Source organism: Polyodon spathula, chromosome 1 (assembly GCF_017654505.1).
Source record: "Polyodon spathula isolate WHYD16114869_AA chromosome 1, ASM1765450v1, whole genome shotgun sequence".
NCBI classification, from domain to species: Eukaryota; Metazoa; Chordata; class Actinopteri; order Acipenseriformes; family Polyodontidae; genus Polyodon; species Polyodon spathula.
The window spans coordinates 67,797,716-67,823,903 of NC_054534.1; the positions used below are offsets into that span (position 1 = coordinate 67,797,716).

At 37.8% G+C, this 26,188-nt stretch overlaps 1 protein-coding gene across 2 annotated transcripts in view; it reads right to left on the reverse strand.

Moving 5' to 3' along the window:
• Positions 1-25,781, reverse strand: part of wu:fy63c09 (uncharacterized protein LOC797544 homolog) — a 36,595-nt gene extending 10,814 nt beyond the window's left edge. Inside the window, exons 1-12 of one of the 2 annotated variants that reach the window (XM_041260308.1) lie at positions 25,296-25,781; positions 12,426-12,465; positions 8,088-8,128; positions 7,587-7,635; positions 6,586-6,742; positions 6,256-6,448; positions 4,511-5,965; positions 3,518-3,619; positions 3,119-3,234; positions 2,356-2,414; positions 1,374-1,605; positions 1,203-1,271 (exon numbers count right to left, since the gene is read on the reverse strand). In XM_041260308.1, coding sequence (XP_041116242.1) covers positions 1,203-1,271; positions 1,374-1,605; positions 2,356-2,414; positions 3,119-3,234; positions 3,518-3,619; positions 4,511-5,965; positions 6,256-6,448; positions 6,586-6,742; positions 7,587-7,635; positions 8,088-8,128; positions 12,426-12,465; positions 25,296-25,398 — 2,616 coding nt within the window. In that variant the 5' untranslated portion in view covers positions 25,399-25,781. The remainder of the gene's footprint in view (positions 1-1,202; positions 1,272-1,373; positions 1,606-2,355; positions 2,415-3,118; positions 3,235-3,517; positions 3,620-4,510; positions 5,966-6,255; positions 6,449-6,585; positions 6,743-7,586; positions 7,636-8,087; positions 8,129-12,425; positions 12,466-25,295) is intronic. The other variant, XM_041260316.1, reaches the window with a different exon arrangement.
• Between the last annotated feature and the right edge of the window lie 407 nt (positions 25,782-26,188).

Genomic DNA, 26,188 nt, shown 5'->3' on the forward strand with positions numbered 1-26,188 from the left:
TTTACATTTTAATTTAAAAATTTAATTTTTGAATGCAATTCACTTATGATTGTCAGCTTATATAAGCACACACATCATATAATGAAATATTAAGTGTTTATAGACAAGTTTATACAATTAAAAGCATAGATAATCATGAAAAACCTGGTTTCAAGCAGGTGTACTCAAACTTTTATACACACAGAAACCATGATGTGAAAACAAATCCATCTGTTCTGCAATGGAACCAAGACCTGTATAAAAGGGTCAGTTACCCACAGTGACTTCACTATATAGTATATACAGTACATGCCACTTATTAACAACCTCTCGGTTCCCAGCAAAATATTGTCATTGACTGAAAGTTGCCAATAAGCAAAAAGCCTGTTTAAGTGTATTTACATAGAACAATGATATATACTGTAGTTGTACAAATATGACACTGAAATACATGTGTTTTATATTTTACAGTGTTAAAAAATTAAACATGAGAAACACGAAATACCCAAACAGAACTGTTTACTTCACGCGCATGAAGAACAAAAAAAAAGGAGTAAGCTTAAATAATTCTACACAACGATGTACTACAATTGTCCTTACAATGAGTAAACCAAACAAATGTGTTGTACTTACAATGAATTCTAAAGAACACAATTTTAAAATAAGAAATTGTCCAACATTGTCTGATTTTTACAATGTACCACCTCCTGCTGTAAATCCTTCTCAATTTTGCGTGCAGCTTCGTAGCCAGTTTTAAAGCCACAATTCTACATGAGTCTACCAGAAATCAGCAGTTGTGAAGTCAGTGTGTTATAAAAGCTGCATGGAGTATGTACATAAATCGTCCAAGTGCGCTCTGTAGCACTGGCAACTAGTAATAAAGTTGTCAATAAGCGATGTGCTGTTGGTTATATCAGAACTCCATTAACATTAAAGTCTATGGGGCGGGATCAGTTCCTGGGAAAATGTTGTTTATAACCTAAAGTTGTCTATCAGGGTTGCTAATAACTGGCCTCTACTGTATCAATGTCAGTTACATGCAAAAAGCGCTATTACTGCAATCAGCAGCAACACCAAAAGATGCATTCTGGCCAATAAGATTCATACGAACGTTGGATGCTTTTTGTATACAAGCTTAATCTTTCCATTTCAACACTGGCCTGCTAAATAAATAATGGAGCTTTTGTAATTCCGGTCTTGTCTCTCTAACATTTTAATTTTACCTGGAAAGACAGCTCTCCTGGGATCCTAGACATATAGTCACATTCTGCAATTCCATGGGGTACTGCAAGCTTGAATGAAAAAGTAAAAAAAATTATTCAACATTACAACGACATTCTAAGAAGTGACTTGATTGATAAAAAAAAAAGCAGCAATTCTGTTTGTCTCCTTACTGTATAGTTGTTATAGAGGGGGTGGCCCGGGCCAGGTCTGGCAGGAAGCACAGGTCCCCTTTTTGGTAACACCATGCTCTGTGGACGCTTGGACCCAGCAGAGTGGAGTCCAACCATAGAGGAGGAGCGGCGGACAGATGGGGGCTGAGCTGAAATCTTGGGAGGTGGAGGCCTTTTGGGACCCCCCTTAGCTGGAGGGGGCCGATTTGGAAGGACCTTTGCTTCCCTGGGTCTAAATGCACAGGAAGCAGAGTTCATAAAAAGCTACGCAGGAATCTGAACACTTCATTCTGCATACTGTATTCACTTGCTAGAAACAGGCTGACACTGTGTTGACATAAATGCTGATATGGAAACAACATGGAATAGCAGTTTGACCCATTGAGGTTTGAGACAATGTCATCTGCAATCAAGGCCCATAAAATATTTAAAAAAAAAATATTTGATTAAGTGTCTTATTAGTTCTGCCATATACTGTACAAATTGGTGTTTTTATAGTTATGAAGGCTCAAAATAAAAGTAAAAATGTATTAATTTAGCAAGTGTTTAGCAAGTCCACTTTTTCCAATCACATTAGAAAAAAAAGGCATAACTGTATATCTTAATATCACAGGTTTAAAAAGAATAGTCTATTGTTGAAGGGTTGGGGCACACTGGATATGAAAGCATTTCACATTTAGATCAATTATTATTTGAGTTTTTTGGCTATTCGGAGCCGGTTGCAGCGAGTTTGTGTGGTCTCAGCTAAGTGCACAGTCCACAGTCTCAGAACACCATTAGTAATATTTTTTTGGCACATTTATAGGCAGTTGCTCCATTTACAAAGACTGGATTGGCACAAAGCCTGAAACCTCTCACTGACTGCACAAGAGTGCTCCCTCCAGGCAGGATCAATACCATGTATGTAAAAGAATGGAGGACTTCTCAATCATGCAAAATCTGACACAAGCACTACATTCTAAACTTCAACACAAACACTAACCTGCTTGGCATGAGTGGCCGAGCCAATGAATTTCCTCCCCCAATTGAAATCCCGGATTCCTAGAAAAAACAAAAAACAGGAAGTGAAGTGGCTTAAACCAAAGTTTATATTTGACAGTGTTTTTGCTATTAACAGATGGGTGGTATCAGAGGAACTGAAGGTCAGTAAATTGGGCTTGAATTCAATCTATTTCTAAATTCTAACAATTCAGCTTTGTTGACTTTATCAGTGTCAAATGCAGAGAATGAACTGCTTGCGTAGCACTGCATGTACTACATCCATCCACACTGTTGCAATTTCCAGTATCACAACCTTTATAGGCTCAGTCTTTTTTCAATTTTTTTTTTTTTTTTTTTTTTTTTTTTAGCCTGTGAAACATGAATATGCTGAAGCTGTGAATGGGAATAGTCTTGGCTACAGAGAAAGGAATTACATTTTATTGGTCAAAGACATTTGCAACACTGGCAGCGTTCTTTTGCACGCAGTCATAAACTAATAAGCTTCCAGTTCTGCATACAGTATCACAAGAACCAATGCTTGCCTACAATGGAAATAAGAGAAGGGATCGTGATGACGCACCAAGAAAAGCATGACAATGCAAAATCAGGAAGTTAAGCACAAGCAATGGCTTGTTCAAACTACAGGCTCAGTTTACAAAAACCTTACAATGGTTAATTTAAAATTGTCACCTGTAGGGGTCACTGGTGGACAATAAAAACAAAGTGGTCATGTTACCGTACTAGTGAAGGGAAGCCTGTCTTACCAGTCCTGCTGCTCTTGAGACGATGGTGGGCTTCTTGGGTTTGGACCCAGTAAAGCCACCCACAGGACCATAAGCAGGAAGGGGGGGAACGGCCTGGCAATCCACATCATTGGGGTCTGAAAGACATCAATTAAACTAGGCAATAAGGAAAAGAAAAGCACAACACAGTACAGGATTATCTATGTATTAGATATTAAGCAATGATTCAATTTATTCATATTTATTTAATTGAGAAACATCTATGCTTATAATAGAAACATTTGCATCCTTCGCTTACATATGAAGAACTGGCAAAGTTATTTTGATGAAAATAATCAGACTGGTTTATTGTACATGGCCCTGTTCTTAAAATTCAAGGAGTACATTGCCTTTTAAAGCCATCTGCTATGACAAACTTACATCTGTTTGGTGGTTTGCCGATTCTAATCATTGTAGGTTTACGTTGTACGCTCTGGCGGTTTGGCACATTATTTGCTGTTTCCAGTTTGGAGAAATACAAATCTAAGGAAAAATAAAATGCTTAAATAAAATTGTATGGTTCCCTTTTCTGCATTTTTAAATGTTTACCGCCCTTGTGTAATTAAATATGGTGAATAAAGTTTGTTTGAGCAGAAACAAAATGTTTTTCACTGCCCCTTTATTCCATGGCTGTGCTTAGAGTAAGGAGCGGGGCTTCCGAAAAATATAGCGTTACACGTCCCCACGTGTTGCTAAAACTATTTAAATAACATACCTGTCATTTTTATTTTCATTGTTAATTATTTAGTCATTTAGACACTTTTACCCAAATCAAGAGTGATAAAAAAAAAAACGCATAACAAGTGCTCTGGCTTTTCTGTTCCGTACCACATCATGGATCATTATTGCCGTGTTTCCTGCTTGACAATGTAGGCAATAATCCTTACGCTATCAGCGCACTGGAGAGGACATTTTGAAAAGAGCTCTGAAACAGACTTTAAAGTTAGAAGTGTAAAAAGCTGTCAGGCTGTTAAAGAAAATAAAAATTATAGGTACATTATTTAAACAGTTGTAGTAACACATGAGGACGTGCAATTCTGTATTTTTTTGGAACCCCGCTGACTGACTTAATAAATCAAAAGTTTTTTTTTTTTTTTAATTAATTGTTTTATTTCCCCCCACATCACACAATTTCAAAATGAGCAATTAAACAGAAACAAAACTGCTCCAGGTTTCTGGTTTGGTAAACAAGCTCTACAATAGGGGGGCCAAAGCTGACCCACCCACTCCTGGTCTTTGTTCCAACCCTGTTCTAAATTGTTTAATTGAAACAATTAAATCTCCAGGGTTAGGCCTACAGGGATAGAAACAAAGGAGGTCTCAGTGGGGAGAGGGAGGGGGAGTAATATTGCACAATTTAATTTGCCAACCTACCAGTGTCTTCTGAGCTTTTGTTCTCTGCACTGTCCCAGCTAAGTAATGCCGGTGTGGTTTGGTTTTTGAAGTCATTGAAGTCAAGGCCTGAATTCGCTTGTTGCAGTGGAGGAGTGGGGCGACTGACTTCTGGTCCTTCATCTGGGGCCCCAAAGGCTTTAGCCCTTTCAGAAATAGAGGCCCTAGGAACTGGTACCACTGCCGGTGTGATTTGGTTATCGAAGCTGTTGAAGTCAAGGCCTGAATTCGCTTGTTGCAGTGGAGGAGTGGGGCGACTGACTTCCGGTGCTTCATCTGGGGCCCCAAAGGCTTTAGCCCTTTCAAAAAGAGAGCGTCGAGGAGCTGGCACCACTGGTTGTTCAGTCAAGTCCGTATTTTCAAGGAGGGCATTTACTTTGGTTAACTTTGGTCTTGGGACCGGGACTGGAGTCTTCTTTTTTTCGTTCTGCAGTTTATTTACAATGCTAGAACCTGACTCGTCCCCAAAGTCATTCCTATTATTTATTTCACTTATAAAATTGGATATGGGTTTCTTGGGAGGTTCTGGTTTACCACCAAAAGGCAACTGCGTTCCCTGCAGCTTTGGTAGTATAAAAACAGGGTCATTCTTGATGGCAAGATCAGGTTTCGATTCTGTCAAAGTCTCCCATTCCCCTGATCCTCTATTAACAGGTTTGGGGGCTAAAGATGGTCTACAGGCTGTCACAGGGGGCTTTTGAGCTAGCGTGCGGAGCGGGATTTCTGGTCTCTTCGAAAGCTCCCCATCACTGATGTCTGTGCTGCTTTGGGACTCGAAGGCCTGTATTCTAGCACGGATATTTCTTTGGCTGCCGTAGGTATTCATACTGTCTGTATAACTTTGGTCTTCTGGATAAAAAGCCTCTAAAAGCTCCTGCAGATGAGTAGCAGTTGATTGTTCTACACTGTTAGGCAAAACCTTACTATTTTCATCATCATCTTCTTTAAGTTCCACCAATGTCTCAACCTGTACTTCTTTGGCTTTAGGTTTCAAGTTGATCATCGACCGAGGCTTTGGCACTGGACGTCTTATCACACTCTCCTTGGCTGCTGGTTCTAGCACTAAGCCAGGCTCAACTGGGACAACAGCAGACTCAGTAGGAACAGATGCAGATTCAGTGGGGACAGCTGAGGACTCCGTGGGGACAAACGGAGGCTGAGAGACAGTGTTTGTGTGGACAACCGGACACTCGCTAGGGACAGTCGAGGATACAGGAACAAGCAGTGGCTTGCTGGGGACAATCGGTGGTTCGTTGGGGATAATCAGAGGTTGAGAGACAGCGTTTGTGTGGACAACCTGACACTCACTAGGGTCAGTAGAAAATTCAGGGACAAGCAGATGCTCACTGGGAGAGAGGGGAGATTCTCTCGATATGAGGGAATGTTTAATAGTCGATGGCCGCACAGATGGCCTTGGGGGTTTGAGCGGTCTTCTCACTAAAAAGAGAAGGAAAACAGGTTAAATCTGTGGAACAGGAATGTTTAGGAGTTCAGGGGAGTGTAGATTTGTACCCTGGCTGTGCGAACTTGCCATTCATCTCTGGGGACTCCACAGGGAGCACTGCATTAGCTCTGGCTCTTCCTCAGGTTAAGAAAACAACAAACGGTAGGGACTCCAAAATGAATTACCATGACCAACACTAGCCAGACACAATTAGACCTTTATCACTGGCTTACAGAAAATGTACTTTTATACTTTACAATACAAGGACTGTAGTCATGCTTACCAGCAGCAGGAACAGGCTCACTCTGAGCTGCCTGGCTATTTACATCACTTCCTGAGGCTGAGCTCTCGGCAGCCTCATCAAAGTCAGTCTGCGTTGAGATAGTCACAGCTGACGGCTGAGGGGGGGCATTGGTGGCTGTCGTGGGAACCTGCTCATGTGTAATCTCTCTGATTACCTGGTCATATGACGGTGGCTACAAAACAGAAACATTTTAAAAAAACTATCAACTGCGAACCTTAGAGTTAAACATTTTTATGACAATAAAAACTAGCACAAAAAAAAATGGAGATTACAACTTTTTTTCCTTGTGTGTGATGAGACAGCTGTTACCTGAGCTGATGTAGGAACGCTGCCCCCCCAGAGGCCGTGAGAATTGGCAGGGGGCGGAAAGCCGAGAGCTGCTGAACCACCACAGCCTCCAGGAGCCCCTGGAAACCAAGTTGCCGGCCCGAGGGGCTCCACAGCCAAGATTCTGATCTCCGGCCGCCTGCAACAAACAAAAACAGTGTCCATTAAGGGCACAAAATTGTCCCTGTGGTCAGACAGACCTGCTCTCATTTTTATTTCACTCCATCTTTCATTATGTTAGAAGTAGCCTTGTGATGACTACATAATGAAGTATACAACACAACAAGCAATTAAGTAGGAAAATAAAGTGTAGTATTTATATCCACTTCAGGAGTCATTTATTTAATATTAGGGTGTGTAAGGTATTCTGAAATGGGCCAACCCAAACCTGAGCATGTATTACTTATGGTTGCTTGGTCCCATCCATTTTCTATTAGACCTTTTCCACATTAAATACATAATTTCTGGTTTGATCCTTCTCATTTCTAAATGCTGCACCCCCTATTTAATATGCATATTTTGTGGCACCTGTTGCAATTTGTGATCTGTTTACTAAAAACTGAGCTCAAACAGGACAAAAAAAATTTGACTAGGAACCAAACAGGGGACCTAGCATGAGAGCTGCCAATTGACTGATTCAACCAGCAATCAGGTTTAAGGTTTCAGAACATATTGTTCATTTAACTTAACTAAAAATCACTGTTTAAAAACAAAACAAAAAACGACTGCATGCAGTTTACAGGAGATCTTCCCACTTCCCTATAGTGCTAAATTAGAGATTAACATTTGTAACATTTTATGTCTGAAAGTGGAAACACTGTCATAGCTGTTGGGTCAGTCTCAATTTAGATTCTCTCGTTTGTTGATGAAGACTACTAAAGGCACTACATAAATCCATATCTTGTAGGCCAATCTAAGTAGTTGTGCTGGACATGAAGGGACATTCCTTGTCTGAAACCACTTGCAGTGAACAGGGAGCTCACCTTCTATCTCTCTGCTGTTCGCTTGGAGAATTAACTCTGGTTGAACCTGCTGAAAGAAAGCTAGGCATGTCAATAGCATAAACAAAACAGACAAAGACCAAAGTCCTATGAGAAATTACATTCTCATGATTTACATACTACATGCGGAACAGAGTTGTCTTGCTCTTAAGATGAATGTAAAGATTAATGGAAAAAGCTTTGGCAATGAGGAGGAGAGCAAACTTGATACAATTTTACAGCAATAATTTCAATAATAATAATACATTGTATGAATGTCTTTGATTCACCTGGGTGCATTTTCACACTCAAAGCTGTGGTTGAATGTGGAGTCCTGGTGTTGAGCACCACTAACTTAACCTCACTGTTCTGAAAGGCTGCTTCTTTCTTGAGACAGAAGAGTCAACACTAACTCATACAGCTACATGTTTTAATCTATGTGTTTCCCTAAATTAGTATATAAAAACAAATGGCTGTTCAAGAGAAAAAAAATGAATAACTCACATCTTTTGATGGCAGCCCGTATGGAGGAGAGAGGTCCTTGACTGAAAGAAAATGAGAAGCAGGAGAGCAGGTTACACATACAGCAACCAACGTCATATTGGCTTAAATTTTCAGTCTCAAATGACAGGAACCAAATAAAGAAGGGAAATATTCATGTTAAGAGTCTAAACCTTTTCTCATACTGCAGATGAGGTGTATTTTTTGTTTAATAAGAACAGTGCTTTTCCTTTAGTGGTTTGCTATTTAACACTGCAAATGAGTGATCTATAAAACGTTCACAAGCTGAACAACAATTTATTTAGCTGAATTTTGGTAAAATTGAGAGGTTCTTAGTAAAAATGTGCATTTAAACAGTTAATTGAGATACCAACACTGCTCCTTTTAAAACAATCAACATGTCAGTTAATACCATACAAAGTAATGAAACAGAATCCTTTTGAAAGATCCAATTTTTCAAGTATTGTCTGTTGTACAGGGAGAGGGAGGTCATTCCATCTGTTTCAATGACATACTTTGCAAGTAAAAGAGGATATTATTTAGGCCCCCCGTGCATTAATGAAGCCAAAGCTGCAAACCATTATAAGCACAATGCCTCAGTTTCCAAGGTTACACTGTTATGTTTGCCGCCCATTGCATCTGCTCCATGTGCTTTCTGTTACAATGCCTCAAATCCTAAAATACAAAGCTATTGCAAAAGTGCAAATCTGCTTCTGCTGGTTCATATTAATGTAAAAAACAGGTCTAAAATAACCCACTGTACATGGATACATAGCCACACTGTCATAGTATGAGGCTTGGCAAAGGTGGGCAGATAAAGCAGACATTTCTCCATTTTGCAAAGGTAATTTTTAAAGTGGGGGTGCTGAAAGCCATTGAACAAAACTGTAACCCCTCTATATGACGGAAGCCATGCAAAGTCAAGGGGGTGCACCCCCAGTTCCATTTTTTTTTTTTTTTGGGGGGGGGGGGGGGGGGGGGGGGGGGGGGGGGGGGGGGGGGAACGTATGTTGTTAATTACACAAAATAGAAACTAATTGCATTAAACATTTTAGAATTATTTAATTGTTTGTGAATACATGAATAAACAGTTTCTACATTGGTTTTCAAACCATTTCTTATTGTGTGCCAATGTGTTTACACAGAATATACTGATGAGTAAATGGAATGCGAAAGGCTGGCCTCAGATTGCAAATAAACCTTACAGAACAGTTGCACAACATCTTGGCTGAAAATATTACAAAAATGAGAGTTTTGTGTTTAGTCTTGCTGTCTAGAAAAACAAAATGTCAGATGTTTGTGCTTATTTTTGGCCCACCAGCAGAGTACAAGTCATTGCAGCCAACAGCAGAATGCTAAGGAAGCTGGTACATCAATGTAAAAATCAACTGTTATGCCTTTCTCAATTGCCCGATGTTTGTACTTGCAAACAAACAAACAGCCAACACAAATACAAACAGAATGGTTTACAGCAACTCATCTGAGTCAAACATTTCACAGGTCATCCCTACAAGTTATGCAACATATACGTTTCTTTTCCTTTAATATCCTATTATGTGTATTTGATAAGGTTAACTTGTAAATGTCCCTTTACCTGTTTTTGAAAAGTCTACTTAAAGCTAAATTGCTGGGGATTTGAAAAGAACCTCCAGGGATGTGCACCTGTAATTTCTGCCCCCTCTTTTTGTACAGGTTTTTACATTTTTTTACTCTGTGTATTCTTCATGAACAGTAAAAGGAAAACCTCTAAACACCACAGGGGTAGGAATTACAGTTGAACATCTAGGGGTAATTTTATAAGCACCTTGCCTCAGGAAGTTAAACATACAAGTCTTATCAGAGGTAGGAAAAAGAGCATTAGTGATTAAACCTGATAAAATATTAAGCAGAACTGACACACCTAGCATTATAATCACAACACTCCCAGTTACAAGAGTTCAGCTTTGTTGATTGGAATTTTCCTTTACATAAATTGAGAGAGTTTAGAAACCTGTTTTGAGAAACAGTCAAGGGAGGGGCTGAGAATTTTAAACAAGTGTGAGCACATTACAATCACAGAAGGTAGACTGTTTAAATATAAATGGGGGTAAACTTCAGCATTTTAGTTAGTCCTAACATTATTACTGTTATGTGGTTGAATATTGAAAATATGAGGAAGTAGGTTTTCAGGCTAGCAGCTAACTCATGTAAAATCCCCTTTTCTTCCTTTTTTGGGGGAATGAAATATTTGAATTTTTTTTTTTTTTTTTTTATTAATTGAAATTTTACACAGAAAGCATATTAATTTGTTTGTGATATTATAGAAAAAACCCAAAACATTACTATACATTTGTACTGTTTGTATCTGAGTGTACATAAAACTTGTCATGAAAGGTCTTATCCCATTGAGGAAATCCTTTCCACATTCCCTTTCTTTAACCCTTGGAGAAGCAGTCAGCCTTGTGATTGGGCTGTGGTTGAGTCTGAGCATCTCACACTTACACCTCAGTTCAATAAACACACTGGGCCAGTAAGAATACGCTTGACTCTCCACTGAAGACAACAGCTAGTCTCCCTTTGAAGGCAAATTTCATGTTATCGTGCATGGGCATGCCCAGCCCAATTTGAGTAGACTGTGTAGCTAACTGCTGTTTTTAGTGGATATACAGCAATCTGTAATTTATCCCACCCCATGTCACTTGCATTCTTTAAATGCGTTTTGTAGAACCTGCTCTTCAAGTTCCTGAAGACACCTTTAATAATAAAAGAGGTCTTAGAACAAAAAACAAACTCTGAGTTGGCAAAGATGAAAAATGTGCAAGGGCAACAATCTCAATAGAATCTACAGTACAGTGCACGGTTCGATACAAAGAATGTTCTTACTCATTTGACGTCAACGTGGAAATATTTGTCTGATAATATGTTACAAGAAATTACTATAAACTGAATTCTTTCAACAAGTATTATTGCGAGGCTCAAGCTGATCATTAGTCATAATGTTTGAGATTCTAGAGAAGAGCATATTCCAACTTGTAACTGGTAAATCATTTAAAATCACTTGTAATCACTTTTCTAGCAATAGAAGATCCATGTGTGATTTCAGCTATAGTGGATTTTTCTTTGCAATACAAGGTCCTTAATCTCTGGTAAGAACCCTGGCAGTCCGTGCTTTTGGAACTCATGCAAAGCCAACAACAACAGTAAACTAAACAAATGACAAGTCTAACTCTACTGTAAGCAACATGTAAACTGCTGGTTGTGTTTTCTTTTGTTATGCAATAGAGCTAAACTAAATAGCAGAAGTACTGCAAGACACTAGTTGGCTATAAAAGAGGGACCAGCAAGGATTTGTTGTAATTTGAATGTTCCATTATAGTGGGTACTTGACAAGTCAGATATTTTGTATCCCATACCACAACTGGGAAATCAAGGAACATACAGTGGTTTGCAGAAGTATTCACCCCCCTGCATTTTGTTGGCGTACTCCATGATGCTTTCAAATTATACTTTACATACAAAATCTACACAAGCTACTCCACATTGATAAAGTTAAAAAAATGCATATAGAACATAAATAAGTAATATTTACAGAGAAAAACAGAATTCTCAGTTACATAAGTATTCAACCCCTTTGCTACTGTAGCCCTAAATCAGCTCAGGTGCAGAAGATTTGTTTGAAGAGGTCACAAAAATCAGTGAAATGGTTTCAGCGTATCTGTACTCAAAGTGGTTTAGCTTGTAGATAATTTTCCTCAGGTACATAAACACCTTCAGGCTGCAATTCACATAGTGATCCAACAAAGCAACCATAAAGACCAAGGAGCTTTCGAAACAAGTCAGGGATAAAAAGTGGTAGAGAGGCATAGAGCAGGAGAAGGGTACAAGACAATTTCAAAGGCGCTGATTATCCCTCTCAGCACAGTGAAGTCCATCATTAAGAAGTGGAAGATGCATCATACCACCCAGACACTACCCACATCAGGTCGCCATCAAACCTAGCAGCCGGTCAAGCAGGAAACTGGTTCGGGATGTCATTCTGAAGCTAACAATGACCTTGAGAGATCTGCAAAGTTCTGTGTCTGAGATGGGAGTCAGTGTTCACACATCAACAATAAGCCAGTCCCTACACAAAGCTGGCCTGTATGGATGGGTGGCAAGAAAGAAGTCATTACTCAAAAAGCCTCATCTTAAAGCAGGTATGGAGTATGTAAATAATAAAGCATATAAATGATACTGCAGACATATGGAAAAAGGTTTTGTGGTAAGACGAGACCAAAATTTAACTTTTTGGTCCAAATTTCAAGCGTCACGTCTGGCGCAAGTCCAATACTGCACATCACCCAGTCAACACCCATGTCTTACCTAGGGAGGCGCTGATCCGGTTTATTTCTTTCAGAGCGATCTGTAGAAAGAAGGAAAGCATTTTTAACTTTTTTTTTTTTTAAATTAGTTCACAATTAACCTGAGGAACTGGTGTCTGGTAATAATCTTGATAAAAAATGAGTGTAAAGGAACTTTATAAGGATTATATTTTACATCTGGTATTCATCAGTAGATCAGAAAATGAGAGAGTCCTCAGCGTCATTCCTCATGAAACGTAATTATTTTTGTTCTCCTATGTAACGAGAATGACTGCACTATTTCACACTCTGAACCATTTTTCCTTGAAGTGATGCTGTAGGTGGAACCTTATGAATCGCTGCCTGAGACAACTTTCACTACAACACCCAATGCAAAAGAAAATCTGTTTTTGAGAAGTGCAGTAATGCATACAGTAGCTTTTTGACAAAGGTAAGCCCCTTTCACAGTGGCACTTTTACCAAGGTCTGGACCCGGGTTCTGGCTACCTCGGTCACAATCCTGCGATGTGGGTTGACATGCTTTGACTCAGGTTGCGCGACACAAAATGCATGACGGTCGTTCGTGAGCCGATACAATATCAAAAGGCCACGTCTGCGTGAAGGTTTCACTTCCGTAATGAACGTTTCTGTTTATTCTGTTTAGCCCTATTTTTGTTGCTTGACCATCATGAGCCAGATTGCAACAGGTATGAAAAAACATTTGCTCTAATCAAAATATGGGCCAATGGTTCAATCCAGAGAAGCTTGGATGAATGCGTCCATAGATACACACATTGTGTACTTGCGTCTGTCACCCAGGTCTACCCTACTGAATCAAAAGCAATGTGAAATCCTGTACCCGAACTGTATGACACCGGCTGCTGACCTGGTTAGGTTCCAACCCGGGTAAAGCATGCTAGTGTGAAAGGGGCTGTAGTGAACAAACATACCCTAATGGAAGCAGCCATTAACATGAAGTGTCAAACTGGCCTAGGATGCGACATGCATGCAAACTAAGAGCTTTCTTTAGCTTAGATTAATCTTTTTTTTTTAAATTACAATAAATGTTTTCTAGAGACCTACATAGTTAATGGAATGGTTGGATAATATGTAATCATTTCATTAGTTATAGCCACTTTAAACACTTGGAATTATTTTGTTTTAATAGAACTACTTTGGACTGGTAGAACATGTTATGAAATGTCAGTTGTTTTCTACAGAAACAGTTAAAATGACAATCTATTTGTGCAGCACTACATTGTTTAATATGGACAGCAAATAAGTCAGCAGTGTAGTCAGGTATCAGTTTAGAAGATCTGGTTTCAAGTTGTATTGACTTGGAAAAGTTGAAATACAGCATGAGATCACGTTTGTAAGGCATTATTTTGGTTTTCTCTTGCATTCATTTTGCGCTGTATCCAAAATTTAATGTGTCCAATCTCCTTTTTTGTTGCCTAAATACAATGTGAAAAGAACTTTAAAAAATAAATACTTTTTATTATTTTTTTTTTCCTTCCGTGATTTGAGTACCCAGCAGCTCCCATTCAATTTATCTAATGGCAATGTGATTCTCTGTAAATAAACGTTAAACAGGGTTCAGGACTATGAACAACAAAGGCTGTGCAAATTCACAAGAACCTCACAGCACTGTCTACCACTATGCATTGTTTTTTGTAAGTAATTTGGTTGAATACATGTGTTTTCTTTTTTTTTTTAATGTTGAGGTATCTCTCAAAACATTAAATACAAATCCAGTTTTTACTGAATATTCAGACATGAAAAATTAATGCCCATACAGAAAAATGAATATTCTCACAACACGACTTGCAAAACAACGTTCCATGGTTCATATATTCAATTATAGCTCATAACCTTCAATCGAAATAGAGTACTTTAATAGGCTATGTATTACAAGATGTCATTAGCAGACATTTTTTTGTAGGCTTTGATAAACACAAAGTGGTCTTTGCCAGTCCATCAAAATAAAATAACCAACTAGCAAGAAGATGGCAAAGCTTAAGGCAGGACTTCAGCTAGAACTGCAAGAAAAGGAATTTATGGATGATCAGATCATCAAGATGTCAAAAATATTTAAAGTTTATAAGTATCATGAAAGTTGGACACACGGAAAGAAACATGCAAAAGGTTGCTCTATATTTTCTCAGAATCTTATATCATACTTACATGCACTCATTAACTTTTGGCAAAATAGATCTTAAGTTTTACCACAACTGGATTCATAATTCTCACTTTACATGTAAAGTGCCAGCGCCTCACTATATCCCAGTCACTCAAGAGTGGGGGATAATTATTCCTCAAACAAATGTCTGTAATAAACCTGCTGCGAAAGAAACAAAGCCTTTAAAAATCAGTAAAAGTCCAGCCATGTGCCTATCTGTGGAAAGGAATTATCATAAGAACATAAGAACATAAGAACATAAGAAAGTTTACAAACGAGAGGAGGCCATTCGGCCCATCTTGCTCGTTTGGTTGTTAGTAGCTTATTGATCCCAAAATCTCATCAAGCAGCTTCTTGAAGGATCCCAGGGTGTCAGCTTCAACAACATTACTGGGGAGTTGATTCCAGACCCTCACAATTCTCTGTGTAAAAAAGTGTCTCCTATTTTCTGTTCTGAATGCCCCTTTTTCTAAACTCCATTTGTGACCCCTGGTCCTTGTTTCTTTTTTCAGGCTGAAAAAGTCCCTTGGGTCGACACTGTCAATACCTTTTAGAATTTTGAATGCTTGAATTAGGTCGCCACGTAGTCTTCTTTGTTCAAGACTGAACAGATTCAATTCTTTTAGCCTGTCTGCATATGACATGCCTTTTAAGCCCGGAATAATTCTGGTCGCTCTTCTTTGCACTCTTTCTAGAGCAGCAATATCTTTTTTATAGCGAGGTGACCAGAACTGCACACAATATTCAAGATGAGGTCTTACTAGTGCATTGTACAGTTTTAACATTACTTCCCTTGATTTAAATTCAACACTTTTCACAATGTATCCGAGCATCTTGTTAGCCTTTTTTATAGCTTCCCCACATTGTCTAGATGAAGACATTTCTGAGTCAACAAAAACTCCTAGGTCTTTTTCATAGATTCCTTCTCCAATTTCAGTATCTCCCATATGATATTTATAATGTACATTTTTATTTCCTGCGTGCAGTACCTTACACTTTTCTCTATTAAATGTCATTTGCCATGTGTCTGCCCAGTTCTGAATCTTGTCTAGATCATTTTGAATGACCTTTGCTGCTGCAACAGTGTTTGCCACTCCTCCTACTTTTGTGTCGTCTGCAAATTTAACAAGTTTGCTTACTATACCAGAATCTAAATCATTAATGTAGATTAGGAATAGCAGAGGACCTAATACTGATCCCTGTGGTACACCGCTGGTTACCACACTCCATTCTGAGGTTTTTCCTCTAATCAGTACTTTCTGTTTTCTACATGTTAACCACTCCCTAATCCATGTACATGTGTTTCCTTGAATCCCAACTGCGTTCAGTTTGAGAATTAATCTTTTGTGCGGGACTTTATCAAAAGCTTTCTGGAAATCTAAATAAACCATGTCATATGCTTTGCAATTATCCATTATCGATGTTGCATCCTCAAAAAAATCAAGCAAGTTAGTTAGGCACGATCTCCCTTTCCTAAAACCATGTTGACTGTCTCCCAGTACCCTGTTACCATATAGGTAATTTTCCATTTTGGATCTTATTATAGTTTCCATAAGTTTGCATATAATAGAAGTCAGGCTTACTGGTCTGTAGTTACCTGGTTCAGTTTTGTTTCCCTTTTTGTGGATCGGTATTACGTTTGCAATTTTCCAGTCTGTCGGTACCACCCCTGTGTCAAGAGACTGCTGCATGATCTTGGTTAGCGGTTTGTAAATTACTTCTTTCATTTCTTTGAGTACTACTGGGAGGATCTCGTCCGGCCCAGGGGATTTGTTTATTTTAAGAGCTCCTAGTCCCTTTAACACTTCTGCCTCAGTTATGCTAAAGTTATTTAAAACTGGATAGGAACTGGATGACATGTGGGGCATGTTGTCAGTATCTTCCTTTGTAAAAACTTGTGAAAAGTAATCATTTAACATATTTGCTATTTTTTTTTCTTCCTCTACGATTTTGCCATTTGTATCTCTTAAACATTTAATCTCCTCTTTGAATGTTCTCTTGCTGTTGTAATATTGGAAAAACATTTTGGAATTGGTTTTAGCTCCCTTAGCAATGTTCATTTCTATTTCTCTCTTGGCCTTTCTAACTTCCTTTTTGACTTGCGTTTGCAGTTCCGTGTACTCTTTCTGCGTACTTTCTTTTTGGTCCTTTTTTAATGCTCTGTAAAGTGCCTTTTTTCGCTGAATATTTTTTTTAATTGATCTATTAAACCATTTTGGCAATTTAGTTTTACATTTAGATTTGTCTACTTTAGGGATGTAATTGTTTTGCGCCTCTAGTACTACATTTTTGAAGAACAACCATCCTTCTTCTGTGGGTGTTTTCTCTATTTTACTCCAATCTACTTCTGTTAGTCTCTGTTTCATGCCTTCATAGTTTGCTTTTCTAAAATTGTAAACCTTAACTTTAGTCTTTACTTTTGGGGATTTAAAAAACACTTCAAATGAGACCATGTTATGGTCTGAGTTTGCCAGTGGTTCTCTGACCTCTGTTTTAGTTATTCTATCTTCGTTATTTGAAAAGACTAAATCAAGGCATGCCTCCCCTCTAGTGGGTGCCTTCACAAATTGTGTTAGGAAGCAGTCATTTGTCATTTCCACCATTTCTATTTCATCCTTCGCGCTACCCACCGGGTTTTCCCATTTTATTTGGGGGAAGTTGAAATCCCCCATTAGTATGGCTTCTCCTTTGCTACACACATTTCTAATGTCATTGTATAACAGATTATTGTGCTCACCGTCTGAATCTGGCGGTCTATAGCATGCTCCTATTATTATGCCCTTTGAATTTTTGTCTGTTATTCTGACCCATATTGATTCGGTTTTATTTTCTTTGTCCAGGTTTAACACCTGGGCTTCAAGACTGTTTCTTATGTACAGCGCTACCCCTCCTCCTCTTCTGTCCTGCCTGTCTTTCCTATACAGTGTATACCCACAAATATTATATTCGTCCCCATCACTCTCAGATAACCACGTTTCTGTAACACCTATCACATCATAGTTACCTGTTAGTGCAGTAGCATCAAGTTCTAGAATTTTGTTTCTGATACTTCTAGCATTTAGATAAATACATTTAATGGTTGTCTTACCTGAGTTGTTGTTCTTGTTTTGATGCGGTCTCCCTTCTGTTTTTTGTTGATTTCTCCCCCCTTCCTTTCTAGTTTAAATGCTTCCGAACCTGCTCGAGGATCTTTTCTTTATCATTTGTACTTTTACATTTGATCTTTATCATTTGTACTCGCTAAAGTGCCCCACCTTTGCTCCTTTACAGCTGCTATTTGGCACAATTTTCTGCAGTCACATAAATAAAAGTACTAAAATTATTGTTACAGAAACTATAAATTCTACCAGTGATGTGTTTCACTGGAACCTGCATTAGCCCACTACCACAGCCTTTGCAATGAAGACAGCCTGACCTCTTGAGCTAACACAACTGGTGCACTGCTTCACATCTCTAATGAGCATCCGAAACAGCTTCTGTCTTGTCAAAACCTCTTTAATCCTGCATGGTATTAAAACAATGTAGTTAACACAGTTTTATATCATGGGGAAAAAAAAAAAATCTACCTCTGCAGAAACACTGCTGAGAAGTACATATACATTATATATATAGAGAGTGAAGGATTTCAGTCCTTCGGGTTCTTTTTCAGCACTTTTTAATGACCCAGCCACACACAAAACACTTAATATTTCAAAGCGCGGTTGCGCTATTTTTATTTTCGCAGAAAAATAAAACAAACAAAAACAAAATCTAAACTCTTTCACAGGAACCTTACCCTACCAAATCGGGCAGTTACAACGCTTACCGATTTAAAACAAAACCACACTTTACATTCACAAATGCACGCTGCACAAAAAGGATTTACACAGTACCTTTTCTTTACTTTAACGACACAGTCGGGCTCTTCACACTACAGCAGCCCAGAACATACTGGCTGCTCTCTTTAAATACCCTGCACCTGGCTCTAATTTACAACGACAGCCAGGTGCAGGGGAAAATTACTAATACAACAATTAACAAATGTAATTAAACAATAAAACAATAAATCAAATTAACGTTTTTCAGCCTGCTCCTTGTCTCACAATATATAAAAAGATAATACTTACACAATACATGACACATAAAGCCACAGTATTTTTGCAAGGTATTTTTTGCAGTTACCATGCTTTTCCATTGGTTATACTATACATTTACCATAATTTACCCTGGTTTGCCATGTTTATTTATATGCTTTACTGCACAGAAACAGAAACAGCTCAGTTACATTTCAACAAGGAAAGGTCAGCACTCAACTTCTAGTTTCAATAATCCATTATTTATTAGGCAGGAAGTGAAGTGCAAGCTGTACCACCATTCTAAACTGTGTATGCATTCAGCTTTTTGTTTCCCTATTCATATTCTGTTTTACATCTGGCAGGCAAGTCACAGTGGATTGTGGACCCAGATAATCCAGGGTCCACAGTAACAAAACAACAACTAAACTAAAAATTAAAAAATCACCTAAACTGCAGTGCAAATAACTGTCAGGATCAAGTAGTCCCTGTTCAATCCCCTAGAGTCTGGAGAAGCAGCAGTACGACTACTCAACTGACTTATCGCAGCAATCACCCAAAACCACAGTGATTTCTATGATCCTCAACCACCTGTTAAGACAGAACCTGGAAATAAAACTATCAACCCAATCCTCAGGTGTTAAGACACACACTTTACACAGGTACCACCTGTTTATGCAATGAAGGGCTTTTCCCTTTGCTTTTTGCTGTAAACTGCTGGCCAAACCCTTTCACTGAAGACGCTTGTTCTCCTGTGTCTTCCTCTTCCTTATCCAGGTTTTTAAAAATTTTAATCTGTTGTTAGCCCACCTTTGCAGCAATATAAAAAAGTATCTCTTACCTGCTGTGGTATATTGATTGCTTTTTTTGATGTCTATGTGGCACTGTGATCACATCCCTCCAGCATTTTCCATGTTGAATTCCAGAGTGTGAAAGAAAATAAAACCACACAGCCCCAAACAACAACAGCATGAGGGCAGACAGACTCCGATTGGTGAATTAGAACCATCCAATCAGCATAACTGGAATGTGGTATTTCAGGAAGTTCTGACTGAGTCGCCTTATTCAGTAAACAAATGACCCCTGATGTACTACAAAACAGATATAATCAATACCAGATCAAATCCGAATTAAAAAAAAAAAAAAAAAAAAAAGGTTTTCCTGGCAGAATTATGTAAAATGTGAATGTTGGTTCACAGAGTTTTAGTTTGATTTACTGGAGTTTGGAAGTGTCACAAAATGCTACACACATATGGGTTTCCTCATCTTGTTACATCATGTTAAATGAGTCACATGTATAGTATGAACAAGATGTGGGAAAAACAAATGTATCATACAGCATGAGCCGTCATGAGTTATTAGTGCCACTTTCATAAAAAGCATTATAGTGTAAAATGCACAGTACTGTAGGTACTTAAACACAACAAACCTCTTTTTCCAGATAATGTGCATTGCATAATGATGCAATCTTTAGGTCTGCTGCTCCCCACAATCAGGCTGCTGCCGATATTCTCTCAAAGCTGTTCATGGCTTTACAATGAATCAGCAAACAAACAGATTTCAGAAAAACAAAAGTAGACTGAGATGCACTGGATTCACAACTGAAGATTTTTTTAAAAAGTAAATATTACTGAACTGTCTTTGCTTCAGTAAAAGAACACCCACGCACATAATATGTACACCAAACGGTACTTTAGAGTTTACCCTCGTTAGAGGCTTGGGGTAATAAATTGTGTATTCATTGTGCATGTCGTTGTGGAACAGGGGAGATGCTCTTTTAAACCACGGACAACCAACCAAACAAACTTGGATAACAGGAAAAAGAGATGCTTTTTTTTTTGTCTGAGCAGCACACATGTGGATAAATCGCACAACATCATCAAACCCTATGCTTTTCTGATTCTGGGAAATACATTGTTGGGCATGTGTTTGCTACCCTGACAACATATTCACTTCCAGCTCAGAAGGAAACAAGCCTAGACATACTTCTGGAGGATACCTGTATGAGGATATAGACTGTTTGGAAGCAACAGTGCACGTATGCGAGGTGGTATGAATATCTACCTCATTATTATGATGAAACCATTTATTTTTATATTAAAATCATTATACTGTAGGTTGAGGTGCAGATCACAAGACTGGATTGCTGCAACAAAATGTCCTCCACAATACCCGCTAAAAATAAAGTTTTAGAACCTAGTGGCAGAAGAATGAAATTGCATGTATTTCTGGAGAGAATTCCTCTTTTTCCCTCGGAACGTAAATAAGTATTTTAGGGATTAGTAAGAGTTGCTGCAGGAAGAACATATAGTCAGAAAATGGAACACTAACATGTTTTAATTGTTTGTTATCCCTGATGTGTGATGTATTCCTTTAAATAACTACACTTCTTTTCAGAAGGATCAAATGAGCAGCACATCCAAAGCAGCTCTGCAATTAGAAAGTATCCAGTTTCACTTTTATGAAGATTTTTTTCCACACTCCAAATGAGAAACACTTACTACACTTCCTGATGTATGCCCCTATTAAAGGTAACTCATTTCAAAATGAACTTAAACAGGAGCAGAGTTAGACACATGAGTTTATAAAGAGCAAAGAGGCAACACTAGGTACGCGTAAGGCGCATTATATATATATAGATATATATATATATATATATATATATATATATATATATATATATATATATATAATATATATAAGAGAGAGAGAGAGAGAGAGAGAGAGAGAGAGAGAGAGAGAAGACACAAATATATACATAGAGAAGTGTGAAGGTTTATGATATGAAGTATGGACAAAAAAGTTTGCCCTCACAGCATCCCGACTCACAAAAAGGCGCTAATTTAATTTTAATCAATGAATCTCTAAAATGAAACCTTCTTAGCATTCCCATTAAATTGTGTGTTTATTTTCAGTACTTTATAAGGTCGTGTCTATCGGGTTTCTTCAGTGGGAGTTTCGATCTTTATCACTATACCAAGCCCTCGAAATATCCTCACTAATTGGCTACCAAGTAGCGATGACGACACCGACTTAGTATTAGCCGGTCTTTGTGATAAACTAACAAAGTATTTTCTTAAGTACGTGCGGTGTAACTGAAACAACAGAGTGCTTAATTAGAAAACTAACTAGTAACAACTATGGACTTAGTAGAGAAGTTACGTTCTAACTTAGGAATTAATTTACGCATACAATGTGCAACACCGCCCATGTTCCTAAACACAGTGCAACAGGTAGTGCGTCAAGAAAACACATTTTTGCTGTATTTAAAAATATGTATATTTAGGCTATTCTTTCAGAAACTGACAAATGTATGGGGAACTGCATATTACAGTACATGTCAATGAATAATCAAGCACATATTAATACCGGGAACTGGTAAAATTGCTATGAAATACAAGTCTTAGTTCCATCCCTGTACAGTTTTTTATATGAGGGTTACATTCACATTTTGATTCATTCCCTTTACTTTAGTGTCTCTAATTCCAAACAGAGGTAATACCAAAAGTATGATGAAATAAACTCCTGCTAGAATTATGTGTATTAATCCTGCAGGTGTTAACACTTATTAATATGTTAATAATTATATGTTAACTAAATACTGATCCATAGCCACTTAAAGCAGAGCCTACTGTGTGGGCAACACAGAACAAGAACGGGAAAGTTGAAACTTTGAAACTTGCAGGATGCCTTTTGATAGACTTAAATATTACACAACCACAGACTCTGTGTAATAAAAAGACAATACATTCTGACATTGTTTTTAAAGATCAGGACATAAGATCCTTCATAAAAATGCAAAATGCTGTGGTTCATAAAAGCGCTACAGTATCAGTTGGCATTGCATTATGTGACCCATTGCCATGGACTTGAAAGAGATCTAATGTATGGCCTCAGGGAGATTGAATGGTACCAATCATTTATGTATATCGACTCACATTAAGTACAGTATGACACAGAAGCCACAAATGGGTTGGAAAGCTCCACTAAAAAAGAAAACTCAAGACAGAAGAAATGACCCAGTACAAACCCCATTTAAATGTCTTTCTGTGGATTTCTATTTTTTTTTTATTTTAGAAAAAATATATATGTTGGTACAAGTATTCTGGCCTACAGTAATTTAACTTAAAAAAGCGACGTCAAATTCAAGACACATTCTTCAGCCAGAAAGACTGGGTTTAGCTGTGTGGTTTTCAGCAAAAGAGCTTGCATGAGTAACACCTGTAACTATGTGTGCCACTAAGGTGTGTCGACCTTGGAAAAAAAGAAACATCCACTGTTAAAAGGTGTACATGATGACCAAAAAAAAAAAAAAGCCAACATGTTTTTATTAACAGACTAGCTGATAATCCAAAAGAACAAAAAAAAAAAAAAAAAACATTCCTGACATAGGTATCACCGTAGGTATGTTATCAGTAGTCTACTATTTTTCCCCCCATGCTAAAACAACAGCTGAATCTGCCATCAAGAACAACCTCTTTGAAATGTGTCAGTTGCTGGAAGCATTTGTGCTAAGAAAACAAAATTTAACAACTGGTCTTAAATGAGCTGGCAGCCCAGAAAGAAAAGGTTGCAATCTCTGAACGTGAATACTTTTTTGAGGAACTGCACTGGAACAAAAACAGTTACTACACACTCCTGTTTTAGTGCAACCGTAAAGAGTTCACAGAAATGGTCATGCCAACAATGCAAATGGAATAGAGTAGGTTTCTGTGGTAGCTATGTTTCGCATGCGATAATGCATAATGATAAAAAGCTATTCATTTTATTGCCTGTTCTGTTATTTCATGCTGTAGGCATCTACCCTCAGCTGAATATTCACAATCAGAAAAAATACAATCCAGGTGTAAAACATATTCTGTATTTCCCTGCCTCTTAACAAAACCAATGTTGATGAAGACAATGTTTTAGTTTTAGTAATATTGTACAGCTGAGTTGGCTACATCTCAGCTTTTTGTTCATATTGGAGGGCCTCTGACTTGCCAGGAAGACCATAAAACTGTTTGGGGAAAACACATGCCTCAAAGGCTGTTAATGCCAGGTTCCTGGTAGACTAAAAACACAATAGAAACAGAAAGCAACACCTATGCATGCTACTATTTAATTTAATTAGGCAAGTTGTTATTTCATATGCTGGTATTAGAATAAACCTTTCAACTAGCTTTTTACAGTGGGAACTTTAGCTCCAGTAACTTGAGGTAATACAGTAGTTGGTTGGTTAGACTTTTAATCATGTATATAATTCATGTATGTAAACGATTCAATAGGGAAGTGCCTCAGGAGTCCAAAGTTGTTTCTAGTTGGTGTCAAAACACCATAAATACTCTTATTTTAGAGCCAGATAGTGCTGCAATAATCTTTAATTATGTCTTTCAAAACTACCTGCAGAACCTCCCAGATCCAGATGCTGGTGTTATCCTTAAAAGTTAAAAACATATTTGCTGTCTGGATAAACTTTTATTATTTATCTGACTTAAAAAAAAAAAAAAAAAAAAAGCCAAGTTAGAAAAAGGGGTTCAGCCAAATAAATCTATGTGATATATTGCAGTAAGTCAAGCTGGGGTACTCTCTATCTTCGTAATAAAATATGATTGGTCAGATACCACTTTTTTATACTGGTTTTTCCGCCACTTGTTGGAACCTAAATCAGAAATTATGCTGCCCTGGTGACTCATACTAAATGAAGTAATAACATATGATCAAAATCTGACTACCGACCACTCACTGCAGGTACAAGCAAACATACTGTGGTCCATTTTTGGGGGAAATTTTAGTCTCATTGGACCACAGAATTTTGTTAACGAATGCTTCGGATTGTTGTTCATATTTGTTGGCAAATTTTAGACAAATTTTTTCTTAAAAGTAGTTTGCAGCCACATGCATACAACTCTTCTGTGTTCAGACACATTTTGTGCCACAGATACAACCTCTCGTGTTAATGTGCTTTGACATATACACTTTTTTTTTTTTTTTTTTTTTTTTTTTTTTGTAGTCACTTGGCTGTTAATCATCGACTTTTTCTTTTTAGCTGCCTAAAAAATTCATCCTACATGCATCACTTCAGTTGAATTTGTTCTGTGGTACTTCTTGATTATTGCTATCATTGTGGATTTTGGCATTCCATATTTCTTTGATACTGTTCAGTAGCCATTTCCTTTGTTGTAGTTTTTGCTACAAGTGCTTTTTTCAAAAGAGAATCCAACCATCATCTGCTGAGTTGCCAAAACATTCTTCTTCAACAGATAGAAATAATTACCTTTTTTTCTGGCTATTGACTTTTTAATGCAGATTACTTTGCAATGGTTTTCAAAAATCATGTATTATATATATATATATATATATATATATATATATATATATATATATATATATATATATATATATATATCCTAAGCATTTTACAGATTGTTTACAGTAAATAGAGATCCTCGTGACATGGTTTATGATAGATTCTCACTGAACGAAAAAAAAAAAAAAAAAATGTCTCTTAATATATTTATTCCAAACAAGCCTTCTGAACCACATTTATGTCATTAAAAAATTATGTACGCTTACAAAGATTAATTTTGAATGCGAGTTAGAAATAAACATAGTTCAGAAAGTGCAAATGTACAAAGTGCAAAGACACGAACACATTTTTCAAAGTTAACTTGCAGGATACCTGTGGCTGGGTTCATGTGCACTCTCCTGCTCCGTCTATTCCCGGGTTCCCGGAGATCTCGCAGCTCCTCCTCTTCTTCTTCTTCCACCCAGGCTTCAGCCATTAGCAGAGAAATCACAAAACAAGGGGCATATAAAATCAAATCCTGCTCAACCCAAGCTATCCGAGGACATCAGTCATTAAATCGAGCCTCGCTGAGTGAACACCTTCAGTTCCTGGAAACACAGTGCAGCCATACAGTACACACTCCAGTTGGGAAGAACAAGACACAGGACAAACAATTCCAGCCAGCGGCCTCAGTAGTTTTCCTTTTATTTTTCAGTCACAGACGCTTTACGTGTGTTTACTTTCTACTTGTTGAGATAAAACCGCATCGGTATAAATAGATAGCGTATCTACCTTTCAGCACTTTCCTAAACATTACGGTGTCAACAGGAAGTCCAGCCAGCAGCAATAGCAGCTGCAAAACAAAAGGAGGTGGTGCCTCGTCCGAGAGAAGCGAGTGTACCAACCAGACCTAGTTTCACGTGGTTGCGAAAAGTCACACAAGGAGTTAATAAACAAATGTAGGCGTTTTGGTTGTTGAATAAAATTTACAAATTATCTCTGCGTTTTATTATCCGTACTTTAATACTAGATTGTAGTTGCTTTGTGCAGTTGTCTGAAAACACCTGTATTTTTAGCAACATGGTCCCAGTGAATCAAAGCACAGTTTACCCAACAGCAAAGCCACAGTGGCAAAACCAAGAGATAAGGTGCCCAGGTATGAGGCGCCGTTCAGGAAATAATTAATTGGTTAATTTGCTAGGAATATGGTTGATTTATAAACCGTATAGTTAATGTATAAACAGTATGGTTAATTTACGAACAGTTTGGTTAGTTTATTTTCTAGA